Source organism: Spea bombifrons, chromosome 3 (assembly GCF_027358695.1).
Source record: "Spea bombifrons isolate aSpeBom1 chromosome 3, aSpeBom1.2.pri, whole genome shotgun sequence".
Lineage (NCBI taxonomy): Eukaryota > Metazoa > Chordata > Amphibia > Anura > Pelobatidae > Spea > Spea bombifrons.
Window position 1 is genome coordinate 115,444,178 of NC_071089.1, and position 19,707 is coordinate 115,463,884.

A 19,707-nucleotide genomic window follows, 5' to 3' on the forward strand; every position below is an offset into this window, starting at 1 on the left:
CGGATATATTTGTGGCAAAATACTTTTTTTTCCCTCTATTTTCATATCCTTTATTATTACCAGGAGTTCAAAGGAAGAAGCTCTGTACCAACTAGATGTATTTTTTGGAGGAGAGTCATTGAAGCAGCCAACTAATAATACATTTAAGGTAACTTGTTTAACAACAATATTTAAAGGGACGTTCCAGTCCCTGATTATCGATTGGTTTAAATCGATAATCAGCCTCCCAGCAGAAGTGGTAGAGGTTACTACAGTGAGGAGATTTAAACATGCATGGGATAGACATACGGCTCCTAAATCTAAGACAAGACGAACGACTGATTAAGATTAAAGTCTTTAAATCAGGTAAAAAAAACAGGCAGGCTAGATTCTATTTCTATGAAATTCTACGTTTCGATGATTATTTTCCATGTAGCTTTATTATGGAAGCACAAACATCCATCTATTTTTAATTGTAGTTAGAAGATGAGACACCTTTCTCCTTATTCTTGCTCCACCTGCGTGTACATGTTTAAATTCCCTCACCGAGTTAGCCTCTACCACTTCCGCTGGGAGGCTGTTCCATATACCTACAACCCTCTCAGTAAAGTCTACGGCAGGAAAAACGTTGCTTCTAACCTGATTAAAGGGATTGAACATTACTGCGACTTTGTTTTCGTTAATGGTATTGGCATGCCATAAATGTCTCATGAACGCTGATTAAATATCACCGGGGCATTGAGTTAATGAGTCACATTCCTAGCCGAACGAGCACAACGCGCGTCTTTGTTTTCGGGCCGTGTTCCTGCCAGCTCTTTCCAGCTTGCTACAGGCAGTGACACGTTTAAACAGTAAAAGGTTTACCTGTCAGCTGGTGGTAATTCCCTAACGCTCTAATCTGCTTCTCACTTCTGCCCCCCCCCCACCCCGACCTCTGTCGCGTATAATTAGCAGCATCGCCGGCAACTTCAAGCCCGTTGCGGGTTTTGTTGGCCGGCTCTTCAGGGCTAAAGAAGCCGGCGTCTCGATGGTTTAAGCATTAAAATCCTCAATTTCTCCGATTCTCCATGACTTCAGTACAGAATATAAACAGTTAAAAACCTGTCGGAGCCTCACGTGCTTCTAGAATGTCCAGAATAACGAAACCCGTCCCAGATTTTTCTTTAAATGATTTAAAACTCTATTTTAATATTATATTAATTGCTTAATTGTCATTTGACAAAAGGACAGGCACTAATAGGTGGTTTCCACGCGTACATACATCATGCACGCACACACCATGCTCGCACACACACTTACCACACTCACACACATCACGCACGCACACACCATGCTCGCATACACACTTACCACACACACATCACGCACACACACTAACACCTTAAATGTTTCTGTGTGTGTTTTTTAACCATCCAGAAGAAAGAATAAAGACAGAGCTGTAAAGGTTTATTTGCTTAACACGACGGAGCGGGGGTGCACGACTCCAGTCCCCAAGTGCCCATTTTTTGGATTCCCCAGCTCACCGGTTCACAATGTGTCAAGATACCTGTTTCATGAATTTATATATACATTACTTGGCTGGTTTGCGACTATCAGGGAGTGAAGTTCTTCATCTCTGGGCTAGAAAGAAAAAAAAGAGAAAAAAAGAGCTGACATTTCAACCCAAGAACTTCACTCATTATGAATGGCAATCCCAAGTGAGGTTCTCCCGCAAGAAGGGGTGCCTGATTGAACTATACATTATGCAGGGCCAGCTCAGTCCTTCTTGTAGCAGAAACTTGTCAGTGTTGGACCTTCGCATTAGACATTAAGTTGGTTTCTTCATACAGCTCTTTGGTATCGTAAAGTAATGTCCTATCCTTCTCCATTTGGGCATGAGTGGCTATGGCTGGGAAAGGCTGTGGAGGGCAGATGCCTTCATCTGGGTCAATCCCAGTTAAGTTCTTGGACTAGTTTGATTTCACTGACTTGATATTGTGTTCCAAACCTGTATAACTATGTAACATTCCATGTACCCATGAATTGTACAAATATATTTTGGATGTTTTGGCAGTAACTTTTATAGTTGATGTCATGGCAGCAGTAGGACCTCACCAGAAAATGGGAAGAAGATCAGTTTAGCAGTTGGAGAAAGGAGACGTTCCGCTATTTCTACACATTGTATTATATGAGAGAAACCCTACTACAGCCCAATGCTAGATCACTGCATATATTGCCCTTTCTTCAAGACACAGCACAGCCAGGATGGATGGCCGGGGCTTGTAGACATAATGACCAGAGGTTCATGGTTTGGAGTTTGGGGCTGCGTCCTCTCATGCGTAGAGGCAGTCCTAGTACTCTCTTCATGACACGACACATCCATGATGGGCTGCTGGGCCTGTAGAGAACGTGACAGCCCATGTTTATGGCCTGGAGTGAGGGTCTGTGTCCTCTCATGGGTATAGACAGTCCTAATACTCTCTGGTGGCTGTGAGAACTCAGTGCTGCCCTCACCTGGTGGTATGAGCAGCAGAAACATTAATTGAAGAACATGAGTGCGTAGTAGAGTTTCTTAAAATTAATTTTCTTCTATGTAAAGTGCTGGCAAGGTCTGATTATTTTATGTATTAGAAATAAATGCTGTGGCCATTATTGCCCGCATTTTGTGTCCGAGTGGTCATGGCCATGAATGTCTCAAGTGAGTTTTGTGGGGAGTGTGGCCGAAGGGAAGTCGAGGGTTCCACTAGTCATGTAACCTTATCTTCAAACTCCCCTAGTATACTGGGAACTGTAGTGATGTATATGTTGCTAATCTCTCTTTAATGTCATTTCTTCTCAGTTCTCTGCGGAACATACACCTGTCATTCATGGTGTCCACCCATCGGCCGGCACACCGGGTACGATTCATTTAAGATGTCTCATTTGTTACTGTTGAAGGCAGCTAAGGTTTATTTCAATACCCCCTAATTCAGGGGCATCCAACCTGTGGCCCTCCAGGACTACATCTCCCATCCTCCTCAGCCAGCTCCTTTGCTGAAAGAGCATTATAGGAGATGTAGTCCTGCAGCAGCTGGAGTGCCGCAGGTTGGACGCCCCTGCCCTAATTGGAGCGTGTGTCATATGGGGATTCACTAAATTAGTTCCTCCAAATGGTTCTAAACGTCTGAAATAACGCAATCAACGTGCCCTTATACCCTTATATAGTAGAGCTTTATTATTTTGGGTTGTTTTAATAACTTGTTAATTTCTTTTTAATTGATTCATTGATTCTATTTATATATTATATTGTATAGGAAGTATTATTGAAGTGTCCGGGTGGATCACGACGGATCAAATTGAAAGCTATGACTTTGGAGGTGAATTCATTGACGGGTAGGTAGTCAAGCGAGTTATTGCGATTTTTATAAATTATTGTATAAATCAGAATCAGAATAAAATGATGGTGGATTTTAACAACGCAAATGGGTTTCGAGGTCTCTATTCTGTACGATTCTTTCACTATGGATATGATAGGTGGTGGCGCCACATCCAGGTTTAGGTTACAAGCACTTTAATTTTATTTATAATAAATATAATAAAATAAGTATAATATACATAAAAAAAGTTATGCGAACGTGCTTTGCCATTCGGCTTCATCAGAGGGGTAAATGTATGGAGTATTACCACAATATCATTTTTTTTTTATTCCCTTTCCTTATCTATACCCTCTTATAATCTAAATACCCCTCCAGTTCTACCCCTGGGGCAGGCCGACACACAATATCTCATCAATTCCTACACTTTGACAGGAAAAAAAAGAACCTGAAACATCATTTCCTAAAACTTTGCACGTGTTGCATCATAAAACACATGTGACATCATCAAGCTGGTAAAGCTGGAGTCTGACTCCGATATGGATATTTACTCAATCCAATAAATATTTTAATGCACTTCTCGTCTTCCATGTTTTTATTGTTAGTCCAGTAATTATGAGGTCGGAGCGGGATGGATTCTTCACAGTGTGCTCGCTGGTTAACAAGGACACGCAGAGCATGTAAGTCCCGAACTAACGCCACCTCAATGGCTCAGAGCTGACGTAGAAGCCATGTTGAATGTTTTGTAATATGCCCCCGTTGCCCTCCATAGTTACCCCATACAACTGGAGCATGGATACGGGAAGCTAGCGTGCAGAGTCGAAGGAAACCATATTGGTGAGCCAAACGACTGATGGGATGGGGGAAGTTCTCCGTAAGCTGCTTCAATATGAAGATTATCAACATCGTGTTTTATGCATTTGTGTTTGGTATCCATGGGAAAACTATGCTTACATAAAAAGAAACTCCTTGACTTATTTCTCCATCACAGGTTCACAGAATATCAGCTTTTCCGTATTTAACAAAGGCATGTAAGTAAAAAAAGATCACGTAAAATCATTTTCTCCTCTAGTTCTTCACCTGACCGCGTCGGTTTCCGACCCCAGATGACAACATATCGGCTTCAGGCTAGGAGGACCCGAGAGCTTTCACATCTACTCCATATTATGAGACCCAGTACACCGTCCCTTCTTCCATGGGGTACAAACCCTTACGAAAAAATTACTGCAGTTTTTCTGAAGTAATACTGCAGTTTTTTGGAAATGAAAAAACTGCAATACTGCACTTTTACTGCAGTATTACTGCATATTTACTGCAGTTTTACTGCATTTGTCCTTCACTGTACTGCAGTTGTACTGCAGTTATTTTTGTACGGAAGTACAACTGCAATAAAGCTGCAGTAAATTGAATTACAACTGTAGGTTTGCAATATAAAAAAAAAGTGCAGTAAAACTGCAGTACAGTGAAGTACAAATGCAGTAAAACTGCAGTAAATGTGCAGTATTGCAGTTTTTTCATGTCCAAAAAACTGCAGTATTACTTCAGAAAAACTGCAGTCATTTTTTGTAAGGCAACTGCTACTGAAGACTCATGAAGCCCACCCCTTAATATCAATAAGAATGAGTTATCATCGCTCTGACCCTGTTTAGGAGTGAAAGCCCCTCTTTAGTACCCACATCTCTTTGTTCTTTCCTCCTCTGATGCCCCTCTATACTCTATTTGCTGGGTATGAGGGTATCGCGGGGTTCTACAGCCCTAAAAGCCCCGATAATGTGTATAGAAACAGCAGGAAATGGGTTATAATATTTAGTTGTGTAAATAAAATGTATTCTTCTTTTAAATGTCTTGGTTACATAAATTGGTATGAATAGGTCACTGCTATTAGAAAAATGCCCTCTATGCCCATATGAAATGTCCGGTGGCATGACATGATGACGAGGGTCTTCACGGCCGCCCCTAACCCCCGTTGTTTTTTAGGTCTACAGTAAGCAAAGACTCCTGGCTTATAAGTGCAAAGCATGAATTATTCATGTTTCAGACACACTCAGGTATGCCTTCTTTGTAATTTTTCAATGGTGTTTGTAGCCTCTTAGCATAATAATTTAGGTTTAAATGTCGCTGTTCATCTGGGTATATATTGTTCTATAGTCGGGCCGATTCCAAATATCTCATAATTGTGCTGGGACATTCTAATCGTAGAACACGTAACATGTGTCCAGGTAGTAGCCTTTTAATTGTGGTTGAATTATGGCTCTGTGATCATTATGCAATATACTATATATAAATGTGTAATATTCACCTTGAGTATCTGTCCTATTGTAGAAATACTTTCAGTAACCCCGGATTTGGGAAGTCTTGCAGGAGGAACAGATATTACTATCTTTGGCAATTATTTTGAGCGCCCGGCTAAGGTCAGCGTGGCAGGTAATGGAGAGTTACTGACGGCTTAATGACATACTTATAAATACTATATAAGTTGGGCCTTGGTGTCCAGAAAGGTACGCTAGGGGATTCTGGACTCTACAACAACAATGCCCTCCAACGCTCATTTAAGGCGATAAGGCCCAATTTGCAGAGCTGTAAGTAGGGGCACTTGGGGCCAGAGGCCCCATTTGGATACGGGGGGACCCGTTCTGAGCCTTGGTAGCCTGTCATTGTTCTGTTGGTTGGCGGGAGTGGGTTTAGGCTTCACCCCTTTCCCCTCCTGGGGTGTCGAGCCACTAGGTAGGAAATCCATCAGGTACGCCAGAAAGAACCATCTGATATTTTATGAATTTTTGGGGACATTGATATCTACGGACGTGTTTTCACTTCCAATTTGTCCTTAGGTGAACCATGCGAGATTAAAGATTTGTCACCAAAAAGCATAACTTGCACAACTGGACCCAAGACTGGAAGCCAGAAGTCTCCGCATCCAGGTACCGAGTTATATTACGTTTAAAATTATTTTTTAATGAACCTAGAAAGTATTGAAGAAATTAGAAGAATTTTTTCATGTCAAAAAGAATATTTTATCCCCTACATTATATAAATTATTTTATACAAGTCTCTATTCCTAGTGCCTTCATGGGTTTGGGTTAAAGGCCTTCAGGCTGACAGAAGATACCATGGTTTGGGGTCTTCAATATCAGTTTATAAAGACCATAGCATTCAACAATTTCCTCTGGGTGCCGCTTTTGCTGGCCGAGGGCTAGAACGAAAGAATGAACGAAAGAATGAACGAATGAACGAACGAATGAACAAAAGAAAGAAAGGAGAGAAATTGATGGGGAAGTTCGGAAATAAACTTGAAAACTGAAAAATTAGAAAAAAAAAAAACCCAGGGAAATCTAAAAGAAGAGCTGAAAATATTATTGGAGCTAGAGGCACAGAAAAAGGAAATAGAAAGGGGGGGATAAAAGGACAAAGGAGAAGGAAATAAACTTTTGGAAAAGGAAAGGGACTGAAAGCAGAGAAAGTTGGTATTTTAATACCAGGGGCTTCGGTAGAACTCACACAGGTGATCTAGAACCCAAGCAGTTAATAATTTGATAAGTTATCTGTTTTTCTCCTTTAATCTCAGGTAATCGAGGACTGCTGTTTGAAATGTGGAATCGATCGAGGGAAATGCCCTTTCCAGACAAAATTGCTCACAAAAGTCTGTTAACGGCCAACGCCAGCTCTCTGGTGGGAATCAATCTAGAATTAGATCAGGATTTTAGGTGATGATTGGAACTATTTTTTCTGACTCCTTAACTGCTCTTTTTCAAGCTTGGAGATTGTTAGAAATCACTATATATATATATATATATATATATATATATATATATCTTAATATGAATATTTATACACAGAGCAAAACTGAGTGGCTTCTTTGTGGCACCGGAAACAAACAACTATACGTTCTGGATCCAGGCGGATAATGCGGCGCAACTGTACTTTAGCCAATCAGAGGACGCAGGAAACAAGGTATAGAGCGTTCGCTAAATTACATGCAAACTATACTGTTATCTTTAAAGAAAACAATAAAACTATAACATTTTAAATCTAAATAACAAAATAAAAATAACTATTTTAAATTATCTTTGGTTTGGTCTTTTTTTTTTTACTTTTCGTTTTCCTGGATAATATTTTGTCGGTGATATTCAAACATAGGGATTTTCTCAAATTTTTTGGCATCTCGTACGTGACTCTTGTTACCTGGTAGTAACACCTTTAGTTTTTTTTTTGGTTTGTAGTAGTCTGACACCTGGTAGTCTTAAAACAAAAGGCCTTTTTTATATAAAACAAAATATATTTTACAAAATAAAATTGTCATATAAGAAATATATTTTACAAGTAATCCATTCAAACAAAGGGGAATAGTCATCTGCATGGTATTTAGCATTCATAGACCATAATAAAATAATAAAACAATAAAAAAAAAACCTTAGAAAACTCTGAAAAAGGGAACCCAAAAATATTTTAAAAACTATAAACAAAAGCTGAAACAAATTAAATAAGCATAAAAGGGACATATGGAGTAATAACACCCCTTTGAGGTGCTTAATAAACTCAGCAGATGCGTCAGAACCCCATTGTGGCGTATTATACCACCTGACGCATTTCACCTGTAACAATTCCCATGTCGATGCACAAGTTTAACCCTTTAATGACAAAATACATTGTTTTCAATGGGTTTAGGGTCCGCCCATTGTCCTTAAGGGGTTAAACACTAGATCTTTTTTTATATATAATATAGAAACTCATCAAGGATATTATTTTTCTCCCAATTGGTGTTTTCTTGCAGGTCCAGATAGCTTCCATCCCAGATGGCATTTCCGCTTGGTCTGAACACTGGGAGCTGAACTGGGGTTTCTGGTGGCAACAGAAATCTCCTAAAATTGAACTTGTGGAAGGAAAGAAATATTACATGGAAATGGTACAGCGTGGAAGAGGACCACGGTACGACATGACGATAGGGGCGCAGATCCACAATACCTGGTTAAACCCAGATATAGTGAATAGCTACAAGAGAGAAAAACACCAAATAGTGGCAAAATCATCCCAGCTTCCAGATATCCAGGTGAGGAGCCTCAGTAAGATGTCCCCCGCAGGTCAAAAGCTGATGCTTTACCTCTACAAAATATCAATTGAGCTTTCCAGTGCTTGATGGAAAACGACCGTAACAAACAACATAAAAACTTAGCTTAGTACACCATTGTGTATGCAGACTATCGAGATTACCATGAAGAATATTATGTTCAGGTGTGACAGATGGAGACGTGAAACCTGGACAGCCTATTTCGCGTTATATTAGAGTTCCTCGCCACGTTCTCCTAGCCTGATCGTTTTAGCACACAATTAATTGCGTTCTTTCCCCAGATTCTGACTGTTTCTGGAGAAGGACAGATCCGGTTTTGTTGGGGCGATGCGTCTAGTAATCCCGTCCCGGTCAACGCTACATCCGACCAAGTGAGTACAGAAGCCTGTAACACAGTCTCAAAGTCTGATTACTCTTGGGTTGGAACGTTCACAACAAGATCAAACCCCATAATTAAGGCCACTAACCTTGCGGAATTCATTGACTTTGTTCCTGATACTCCTACAGCGTTCTAGAACAAAATATTTAGTTACAGTACCACTCAAATATTAAGCATGGGTCATGCAATTGTTTGCCCTTTTTATAGAATATGTGGTTTTATGATAATTGTGCAATAATTTCCAGAATGCTTTGCTTAACAGAGACACCAAGAGCTTGATCAATAATTAAAATCCAACTCCCACGGCACAAATCCAGAAAATGATCCCTAACCGCTCACATGATCCCTAACCGCTCACATTCACACAACTGGCAGGTGTTGCTGATAATCACAGCACAATGTGTGCCGATTCCATGTCCGGTGAGATCAGAAGATGACTTTTAATGATGTTGGCTAAGGTTACTGCCACAGCTGAAGCTCATTACAGCCCATGTTGTTGAACCAGTGGTGTTATAACGTTTAAATATGATTATGCTTGCCCTTATCTCTCAGGCAGATGCCCAAATACATAATCTGGAGCCAACTCCTTTATATTTTACTCTGTATTAATGATATCAGAGCCTCCAAGTTGGTATTTTTCCTACTGGCAAATCACAGCTGAAATCCCTGCTTGAATACAGATGACTTCATTCCGATGTTAAAATTGTTAAAATCTCCTAGACTCTGGGATGTTAAGTTTGATTCTCCTTGTTCAAACATGGCCATATGATTCCGAGACGGTTCTCCTTTCCTCTAGATCCAAGCTGCCTTGGAGGACATGCTTTCTGTCCATTGCGCCCGAGAGGACTCCTCCGCAGATATATTTCTACACAATGGATTTGAAGAAGGTAACATGCAATATCATGCTATGAACACAATCCTAGAGGCAAGCATGTTAAGAGGAAGCCGTAACATAATGTTATTGGGCAGAATACCGAAGGGTAACATGAGAACATTCTGCTCTACAGAAGGGGTAGTAGATATGTAGAATATATCTTCGGTGGAAGTAATGTAGATGTGGTAAAGGGGTTTAAGAGAGCTTGGGATGTGCATAAAGCTATCCAAAAGGGTAATTGAAAAGGGACAGATTAGAGGGGGCAATAGTTTTTTCTACCATCACTATCTATATCATCAGAAGATCCATCTCCTTTTGCCCAGACAGTTAAATACACTTTGTCACTATCCCTTAGATGATGACAATGGGCTCTAAATGACTAGTAAGAAGGATTCTTTAATATCCTTGATTCTAGATAGACAGCGCAGTCATCATTCATCATATGTACTTACAAAGCGCTTCCGTAGGCATTGTTTGTTTAGAGCGCCAACTACTGATCTCCTGGAAATTCCATGAGAACCTCAGGAGACCTCGCATGGTAGTCTCGGCAAGCTGATGAGATGGGGCGACTGTTAGCCGTATCGCTTTGTTTCAGGATTAGCGGTCGCTTGTCTTTCAGGCTCGGCTGGACTAGGAGGAGATCGCGGCAAATGGACAGAACCGCACTGTGGCAGAGCCAGCACTTTCATGCCAACGTATCTTTTTAATGGGTCTCACTCAACAGTCTATACGTTAAATAAATACAGTCACGTGAGTATGCGCAGTTTGAGATGATTGGGTGTATAATCAATATAAAAATGTATAAATACCAGCATTTGAACACACACATATATATATACAAGTCTAAGAAAATAAAAACTATTTCTTTTTTTCTTTCTTTTTCTTAGTTGTGCTTTGCATACAAAGGCTATGCGGAGATCACTCTGGTGGTCTCGTTTTCGTACAATAATACCTTTCTAAACACAATAAAGAAAAACAATTCATGTGAATCAGGATTTGATATGAGAAACACAGAGAGGTACGTTAAACCTTATTCAGGAGCCCGGTACGCGAACCAAAAGTCTACTTTTCGTTGTTTCTTATGCGTCCAACTTAAATTTGGAATTTTCTATACCAGTAGAGAGATAGCTACAGCTAAAAAACTAAATGGTTAAAAAAAGCAAATTTTAGGTCTGTTCTATAATATAAGAAATAATATATATATATATATATATAAATATATATCTTGTGTTTTGATGTATTATTTTGACCAAACATTTTCTGATACATAAGTTTCCTCTGTTGATAATGAGACGCTTGTTCAGGTGGAAATTTGGCTGCGTCGATTTGTGGGATTGTCTAAAAAGTTCGGGATCGCTGAAAGACGTACACACGGAGTCGGCGGTGTTGGTGGATCAGATTGCTCTGGCGTATGCGGAAAACGGAGAAGACGAGAGTTGGTTTTACGTCGATGACGTTATGGTGACAAACAGAAGCACGGAAGGTATCTGCCCCGCTAATTTCATTGACAACATGCAAAGTTGTGGTATGACATTGATGAGAAAACATATAAAAGAGCTCTAGAGAAAACATTATTCTGTTCTTGTACAGTTTTTCAAGTGGATCCAGAGCCAGCCCAACCTGGTGGACATTTTCTAGACGCCATTTTTATCGCTGGGAAATACCCAACGTACAGCTTGACTTCATTGGCTGGGAATTGTGGCATCGGTCTTCCTCTAATAGAACTCTGGTACGGTTCCCGTGTTTTTTTTTTTACAGATTTAGTCTGTGCTCACATCTTTAATATCTGAGAAAATGTCATGCTGTTGGTCTTTTGTTCAACACAGTAATGGTTCCACCGTGGCGGGGTCGGGAAGAAGCGATCAGCTCACACAGTCAATGAGATATGGAGATGGGACTATTGTTTTAACCGTCCAAAGGCTACAATCAGCCAGCCCGCCAATCGGAGGAACATTCTCAGTCCACGTGTCAGACGTGGTCATAAAAGGTAAGCTAAATCGAAATACAGAATCAACTTAGCTGTGTTTAGTAAATTAACGAAAGGGAGAACTTCCCTAATGGGGTGATATAAGATGAGACCTAGATGTCTCTATATGTCTAAATGTGAGCAAAACTGTGCCATCTTGGAATATTTTGTGGATTTGGCATGCCCGGTGGCTGACCATCCCAGCTGGCTAATTATGATTTCTGTTTAACTGCTTTTTATATAGGTATACCTGTGGACATATCTCCTTCCCGTCTCAGAAGGCTATTGATAGACAATTCAGACAATTACACTTCTCCTTATATCAATACAAGCGATTTTACTGTCACCAAGGACCTGGACACATGTTTCCACGCCATCTGGACGTTATCGTGGACTAGCAGAACCGGGGACCTACCCAACCTCTTCACTGTAAGATTCTAATGCCAAGAATCTTATATATTTTAGAGAGTATCTCACAATTGATGGAAAATTCTATCCTAGAAAATAGTTTTTTTTGTTGAATGCATATTGGATTATATTTTGCATAGACTCCAATGCATTAGAAAATAAGATCTCTGTATCTTTCTGTAGATCTCTGTATTATTTCTCTCCTGCCCTGTTGCCTCAGAAAAGTGTAATCAAGAAGCATATTTAAGTACACTTACTGCAAATGGCCTGTAGGACCTCTGTTTAAGCCAATGGGGTGCTCCCATTAACATGATTGGGTGTAGCTACTGCCAAGTGGATGTCGAACATCAATGTTCAGCTAATATACATGGAATTGACTGCAGCTACTCCCATTGACATCAGTAGGGGTTCTACAGAGCATGTGCAGAAAGCATACTTAAGTATGCTTCCTGCTTTCAGCAGAGGCAGCTGGAGGAGGAGGAAAATGAGGCAGAACTTTCATTTTCAAACTCTAAAAACTTTAGGAAAATAGAGATTAAAATAGGGCTGGATTGATATTTTAAGAATAGACAATATATTATTGTTTTGGAAATTCTGTGGCCCACTAACTTATAGGTTGACTGTAATTTTCTTACTGAGCCATACAATATCTTTTCAGGTGTATCCTGAAAGTCTCACTGGTGTGGAGCCCTCGATCAGAACCCAAGTTATTTATGATGGGGGAGTTTTTATATGGCCCATACTTGGAGACATGCTGGCCACGGCTAACACGCTACCCCAGGTAGGTTACACAATAACATAGCTTTTCTCTTTGAATGGTTTTAAATTTATTCTTTTTAAGATATGAACCACTAACATTTTATAACCCGTCTGATCTGCATTAAGTCAGGAGAGTAATATAATTTTTCTTGAGTACCAAGGGTGGATGGTAGAGCCTTCTTAAAAAGCTTCTGGTCTGTGTTCTCTGTTTATGATCCTACAGCTCCCCGTGACTGGCATCATGCTGGTGGCCGTCTCTGCTAGAAAATCAAATTAAACATAAGTGAAGTATCTCCAGCAGGAAAGAACTTTACATGGTGACATTGTAAATTGCCCCGCATGTTAACTTATAGAAACCTGCACGCAATGGGTTAGGATATGAACTTCAAGAAAACCAGGATTTTCTGTGTGTGTTTCTGTTTTTGGCAGGCGAAGGGTGTTCTTGAAAATAAACCACCCAATCAACCAATAATGCAAAAGAAAACAACCATCAGCAAACATAAAAGTACTACTACTGACTATATTACATTGGTTGTAATGAGCTTCATTTGTGGCAGTGAGATAGGTGTGTGGCCATCTGCTGTATATGTCTATAATTTTACATTTTACGTAGATACAATGCTGCGACGTTTATCACAGCGGACTACATGCTACATTATTACACTGGATGCCAGAGTGGTAATGAGAGGGGTTATTGTAAACCGGCTCACCGGGGCGGTCAGAGCCTGGAGCCGACGACCTACATGAACAGCAATAAAGAGTTTTCCTTTGATTTTATCCGACACGCAGTGGTATAGATATGGAATCAGCGCATGCTGGGCTGCGATTGTGAGATCTGTGTGCAGGTGTATTTAGGTACTTTATGTACAATTTTCAGGTGCAGTCCTCATTTTCAGCAAAAGTCTGGATTTTAGACGGGCCATTGAATGGAGCCCATGGTGTCCAAGTGTTCACTGTCCATACCGGCATTCCACAGTCTAAACCATGTTATCTAAGGACCTTTTTTAAACATTAAAATCATCCTGTGATCTCATCCAGCGAGTTATGACCTTGAACAGCTTGCACTCTATATCCATCCATCCATCCAATTGCAGAGTGGACACGCATTTTTATATTACTATCCGTAGGTCGCTGTCCACGTGAATGACATTCCAGCCGGCTGCTCGGGGCGCTGTTCCTTTCAGCATCTTCCCGAAGTGACATCGCTGGTGATGGATATTCAGTACACTGAAGGTATTACCTAACAATAATAATACGAACGTTGAGTCTGATCCACGAAGCTTCATAGAAAACGCTGGGGTTTATTGAATGTTCTCCCTTGCCCCTGCCTAAGGGTGACCCTGATGCTCTCAACAAAAAAGGGTGAAAAGTAACTCTTTAGGGGGGACCCATGAGTTTCCATAGCTCAAACGAGTTTTGTATACGTTTAAAATAACTCACATAACACATGCAACAGTTCCAACCACTTTGAATGGTGCGCTTTCGCCACTCCTCATGTCCTCACCTTAAATTCACAAAACACGTGATGCTGATGATTAAAGAAAATGAACTCTTTGTTCAATGTAGGAAAATATTTAATAACATATATATTTTTTTTTATGTTAAATCACCCACACTTGCTATTACCGTATATAAACAATAACTCACTGACGCTATGAATTCACATTTTGTTTTAAGGCAGTGGGTGTGAAAGGCAGGTCAGTATTACTGGATCTGGTTATAGTGAAAAGATCGAAGACCTGACCATAGAGATCAACCAGATAATATGTAAAGTTATGAATGCAACAAGATCACAGATCATATGCTGCGTGGAAACATCCCTACCCCTGGGACAGCATAGGGTTAAAGTTCAAGTCAAACCCTATGGTTTCGCAGCCAATTCTACCGGCACCCACCTCTTGCTTCAAGTGGCACCCAGCCTTTTACTTGTTACTCCTTCATCAGGTCCACAAACGGGTGAGTCTAAACATCTTTCTGCAGTCACAAAGCATTTTGCTTTCTCTCTAAAAGTTGATAACACTATCACAATATGGAAAGTGAAAATTAACAATTACTATAAAATGGACAAATGACTTAATTGGCCATAACAGAAGAATAAGAGACCCAGAGCTCACAATCTATATCACTCAAATTGTTGTAAAGTTCTTAGATTACATTTGAAATATTTCAACCATTAGATTCGCCTTCTTCTTGAAAATTCTTTTTAATGAATTTTAACCATGTAAAAAAAAAAAGTCTTATTTATACGCTATCAAAAGTTTGGGGTCACTTGGAAATTTCTTTGTTTTTGAAAGAAAAGCAGATTTTGTCCATTAAAATAACATGAAATGGATCAGAAATCCAGCGCAGACGGGGTTAATGCTGTAAATGACTATTGTAGCTGGAAACGGCTGATTTTTAATGGAATCTTTTCATAGGTGCACAGAGGCCCTTTATCACTCCCATCACTCCTTTATCACTCTCATCACTCCTGTGTTCCGATGGCACGTTGTGTTCGCTGATCCAAGTTTAAGTTTAAAAGGCTAATTGATTGTTAGAAACCCTTTTGCCAAAAAATGTCCTTGTTTTACATGAAAACAGCTCAGTGACCCCAAACTTTTAAACGATGGTGTTTTTCAGTAAATAATTGGGGGAGTTAAAATATTATAAATGCACAAACTTGACACCCCATAAAATCATCTTTCAATGACTTCTGTGCAGGAGGACAGTTGGTGCGACTAAGAGGTATTGGGTTTGGTAAATCGGTGCTGGTGTATTTTGGATCTCGACGATGCCCCCTCAATTCAAGTAACTCGGGCACAATTGTGTGTACCTCACCACCTCAGGTAAATACGTGTGTAGAGTTATATATATATATATATATATATATATATATATATATAATCTGAGGCCTTGGAAGCTGGTGTGGAAGGGGAAGCTCATTTGTAAAGGCAATAAAATAATCGCATCCGCTCGCAGCCATGAATTGTTCAGCTGCGGCACCTAGAGAAAATTTAAGAAAGCAAACATAGGATTTTTTCCTAATTTACTATAGTTTTTGTTTTATTATATGTTTTTTTGCATTTGTACGATTTTAAAAGAAGAGACCTACTTCTCCTGAACAAAATGTTGTATAATTTGCGTGGATACATCAAATCTGGAAAAAGAGGATTCATTAGTTTAACAAACATATGGTAAAACGTGACAAAAAAATATTTTGGTCCTTCGGTTATGACAACCCCCGGGACTGAAGGGGTTAAAGTGAGGTTTTTACTTATCTGACCCGACTAAAGAGGTTTATTTTTTTAATTTAGTTTAACCCATGAAGACTATTTTCCCTCGACTAAACAGAATTTCTGCGTCCTGTTGCGTAGGATCCTGACGCGAGCTCTGACGTGGACATAAACATGAAGCTCGGAGAGCAGTGGGTCTCGTTCCCGGGAGCCTTTAAATACGACCCTTCTTTAAACCCCGCGATATTATCCCTGAATCCCAACGCAAGCAGCCCTGCAGGTATTATGTCTGTTTCTGATACAATAAATACATTTTAGCCGTCACGTCTTGTACGAGTCCCTGAATAAGTACGGTGGGAACTTCCCCAACTCTTAACGTTATTCAGCTGAGGTTGTCCGTTGAGTCCAAGGCTTGAGGACCTTCTGTCGATATAAAGTGTTAGAGTGTGTGTGTGTGTCGGAGGCAGGCGCATCACTATGAATTATGGGTGTTGATTCACTTAGACAAACAACCTATCAACACCTGCTTTTTTTTGTCACATGACAATTAAGTGTTCCTGGAATTTTTACATGGATTAAATAATTATTTCTGGGAAGGGTTTGGGGGGTTAGCTGTACTTTGGAATGTTTAAAATACTGCATTTCGTTCTCAAAGTGTTTAATCCAGAGGCTTAGGTAGAACAACACCTAAAAAATTAAAAATAAAATAAAATAATTGGTTTTATTATTATCGGAATATTGTTGCATTAGCTTTTTCCTCTTACGTCCGGTGTATTTAATTTATATTCTCGTTGCTCTGCTGTATTCTTCATCAAGGTGACCAGGAACTTCTCATTACCATGTCATCCTTTGACCCCGAGGCGAACTGGGACGTAAAAGTCATGGTTCACAACAGCGTTGCTGAGATAAAAGGCATGACACCCCATGGGGTGGAAGTGACGCTGCCTATCTTACCCACCGGCGTCTACAACGTTACTGTCACAATTCATGGAATAGTTATCAAAAGCACTGGGTATGTGTCCACGTTCTGATGGGAGTTGTTGTTTTTTCTATGGGTCTTTAGTGTCCATGTAGCCGTTCTTTCTCCTTGGTGTTACTTTCTTACCTTTCTCCTTGCTTTTCTGGTTTCTTGGCACACGGACATCGTGGTGCTGACATAGTATTTGGCTTGGTGGGATCTTGGACCTCTGTACATTTAGATGCCACCACCACCACCTTCTATAGAGAGTATAAAAGGATCTGTGGCGCAGGTACAGATTGGAAGCGCTCCTGGAGCATCCGACTGCGTGTTCGTGTATGTAGGTAGTGTGTATCGTGCATTGTAACCCCATACCAGTTTAACCCACCAAATAACGACACGGAGACCGAAATTGGATAAAGCAGGCCACAGCACAATTTTATTATAAAACCATAAAACACTGTGTTGGCCCAAAACACCATAAACCAATAAGAATAATATACAATAACCAATAAATACAAATATACAAATATACAAATATACATAACACATTACCGTAACATATTCAAAACATAACCAACACAGGAACCGAATTAACCTCGTCCTTGCCGGCCTCTCACACTGCACAATCCAGACCACAGGTACTCACCTCCCCCCTCGTCCAAACCAAATTGACAGCTACCTTTCGCTGTCCCACCACCAATGCTAACCACCAGCCGTCCAACAAGCTCGGTGGGCACGTCCAATAAAACACCAGAGGTTAGGGGAGGATTGAGCCTTCCATTACCAGCATCCAAACTCCATCACTTACCAAAACCAGACCGGCAAGGACACACAAACCGCCAGCTGTGACAAAAGAAAGAAGTTAGTACACAAACAATAGGGAGCAGTGGCGTCGCTACAGGGGGGCAAGGGGGGGCAATTGCCCCCCCTAGGTTATTCCTTGCCCCCCCTGTTGCCCCCCCGCCGAATTTGGAACCAGATGTCCCGGATTCAATCCGGGACAGTGCACCTCACTGAACGCGGGGCTGTCATCACCCACGAAGGTTATTGAGCCGCGCTGGTCAGCTGACTCAATTCTATTTCGGATCGACAGGGGTGGATTCTTAAAATGCCGCCCCTGTCGATTTGAAATTGAATTGAGTCAGCCGGTGCCGCTCAATAACATTCGTGGGCGGCGTCAGAACGGCTCAATTACCTTTGTAGGGGCGGTGCCAGCCCCGTTCAGTGAAGTGGGTGGAGAAAGTTGGCAGCTGGAATTCAGCAGAGTCCACTGTCAGGCCGCGTGTCTTCAGTCAGGTAAGTTGACAAACTGGGGGCATGGTTGGCAGTGGGAGGCTGGGACAAAGATGGCTATGGGAAACTGGTGAGAAACTCTGTCCCCGGTTTCCTATAGGCATCTTTGTCACTAAATAGCTCCCCATGGTCCCATGTTTAGTGACAGAGATGCCTATGGGAAACTGGGGGCAAAGGCAAACTCTGTCCCCAGTTTCCCATAGGCATCTTTGTCACTAAATAGCTCCCCATGGTCCCATGTTTAGTGACAAAGATGCCTATAGGAAACTGGGGGCAAAGGCAAACTCTCCCCAGTTTCCCATAGGCATCTTTGTCAGTAAATAGCTTACCATGGTCCCATGTTTAGTGACAAAGATGCCTATGGGAAACTGGGGGCAAAGGAAAACACTGTCCCCAGTTTCCCATAGGCATCTTTGATTACATGTATAGTGGCAAAGATGCCTATGGGAAACTGGGGGCAAAGGCAAACTCTCCCCAGTTTCCCATAGGCATCTTTGTCAGTAAATAGCTTACCATGGTCCCATGTTTAGTGACAAAGATGCCTATGGGAAACTGGGGGCAAAGGTACACTCTGTCCCCAGTTTCCCATAGGCATTTTTGTCAGTAAATAGCTTACCATGGTCCCATGTTTAGTGACAAAGATGCCTATGGGAAACTGGGGGCAAAGGAAAACACTGTCCCCAGTTTCCCATAGGCATCTTTGGTCCCATGTTTAGTGACAAAGATGCCTATGGGAAACTGGGGCAAAGGCAAACTCTGTCCCCAGTTTCCCATAGGCATCTTTGTCAGTAAATAACTTACCATGGTCCCATGTTTAGTGACAAAGATGCCTATGGGAAACTGGGGACAGAGTTTGCCTTTGCCCCCAGTTTGCCATATGCATTCCAGGTGCATGTGTCTGGATGTTGGTGTGGCCGAGCCTGTCCTGGTGTGTGTGTTTGGTAGTTGGTGTGGCAGAGCCTGTCCTGGTGTGTTTGTCTAGGTGGCGGTATGGCAGAGTTTTATCCAGAGATAAAATGCCCTCCTGAATTTGTAGTGACTTCAGGGGACAACATTTTCAAGGCCCAGAAATCATTTAGTGGAAAAGTTAAGGTATTGTGTTATTTATTTGTGGCTTCAGGCTTCCCATGTTGAAGTATTATGTTAGGCCAATAACAAAAGTATCATTACTTTTGGGAATATTTTATATATATATATATATATATATATATATATATATATATATATATATATATAGTTTTTTTCAGTGGTATGATTTAATGGTGGAAATTATTAATGCCCCCCCAGTTTTGACTGTGGTATCTTTTGTGCCCCCCCTATATATTGTTTCTAGAGTCGCCACTGATAGGGAGGGAGGGTGGGAAGCAGGTAAGACTGTTGGCCGTGTCTGTAAAAAAGGACAGTGACCGGGGTCACCCAGAGGGCACCTTATATCACCTAGGGTCTCCCACCCCTCAATTAACATGCCCCAATCAAAACACG

The 19,707-nt window shown here is 40.9% G+C and overlaps 1 protein-coding gene across 1 annotated transcript in view; it reads left to right on the forward strand.

Moving 5' to 3' along the window:
- The window catches only part of PKHD1 (PKHD1 ciliary IPT domain containing fibrocystin/polyductin), a 174,115-nt gene that overhangs the window by 2,504 nt on the left and 151,904 nt on the right, over positions 1–19,707 (forward strand). Inside the window, exons 4-29 of the mRNA XM_053460479.1 lie at positions 64–148; positions 2,798–2,855; positions 3,252–3,330; positions 3,917–3,991; positions 4,084–4,148; positions 4,303–4,342; positions 5,289–5,359; positions 5,634–5,735; positions 6,140–6,229; positions 6,874–7,012; positions 7,145–7,259; positions 8,080–8,355; positions 8,655–8,744; positions 9,549–9,639; positions 10,246–10,376; positions 10,514–10,711; positions 10,899–11,109; positions 11,217–11,355; positions 11,453–11,613; positions 11,837–12,021; positions 12,659–12,781; positions 13,887–13,992; positions 14,437–14,715; positions 15,460–15,584; positions 16,113–16,251; positions 16,788–16,983. Of these exons, the coding sequence (XP_053316454.1) occupies positions 64–148; positions 2,798–2,855; positions 3,252–3,330; positions 3,917–3,991; positions 4,084–4,148; positions 4,303–4,342; positions 5,289–5,359; positions 5,634–5,735; positions 6,140–6,229; positions 6,874–7,012; positions 7,145–7,259; positions 8,080–8,355; positions 8,655–8,744; positions 9,549–9,639; positions 10,246–10,376; positions 10,514–10,711; positions 10,899–11,109; positions 11,217–11,355; positions 11,453–11,613; positions 11,837–12,021; positions 12,659–12,781; positions 13,887–13,992; positions 14,437–14,715; positions 15,460–15,584; positions 16,113–16,251; positions 16,788–16,983 (3,369 nt within the window). The remainder of the gene's footprint in view (positions 1–63; positions 149–2,797; positions 2,856–3,251; positions 3,331–3,916; positions 3,992–4,083; positions 4,149–4,302; positions 4,343–5,288; positions 5,360–5,633; positions 5,736–6,139; positions 6,230–6,873; positions 7,013–7,144; positions 7,260–8,079; positions 8,356–8,654; positions 8,745–9,548; positions 9,640–10,245; positions 10,377–10,513; positions 10,712–10,898; positions 11,110–11,216; positions 11,356–11,452; positions 11,614–11,836; positions 12,022–12,658; positions 12,782–13,886; positions 13,993–14,436; positions 14,716–15,459; positions 15,585–16,112; positions 16,252–16,787; positions 16,984–19,707) is intronic.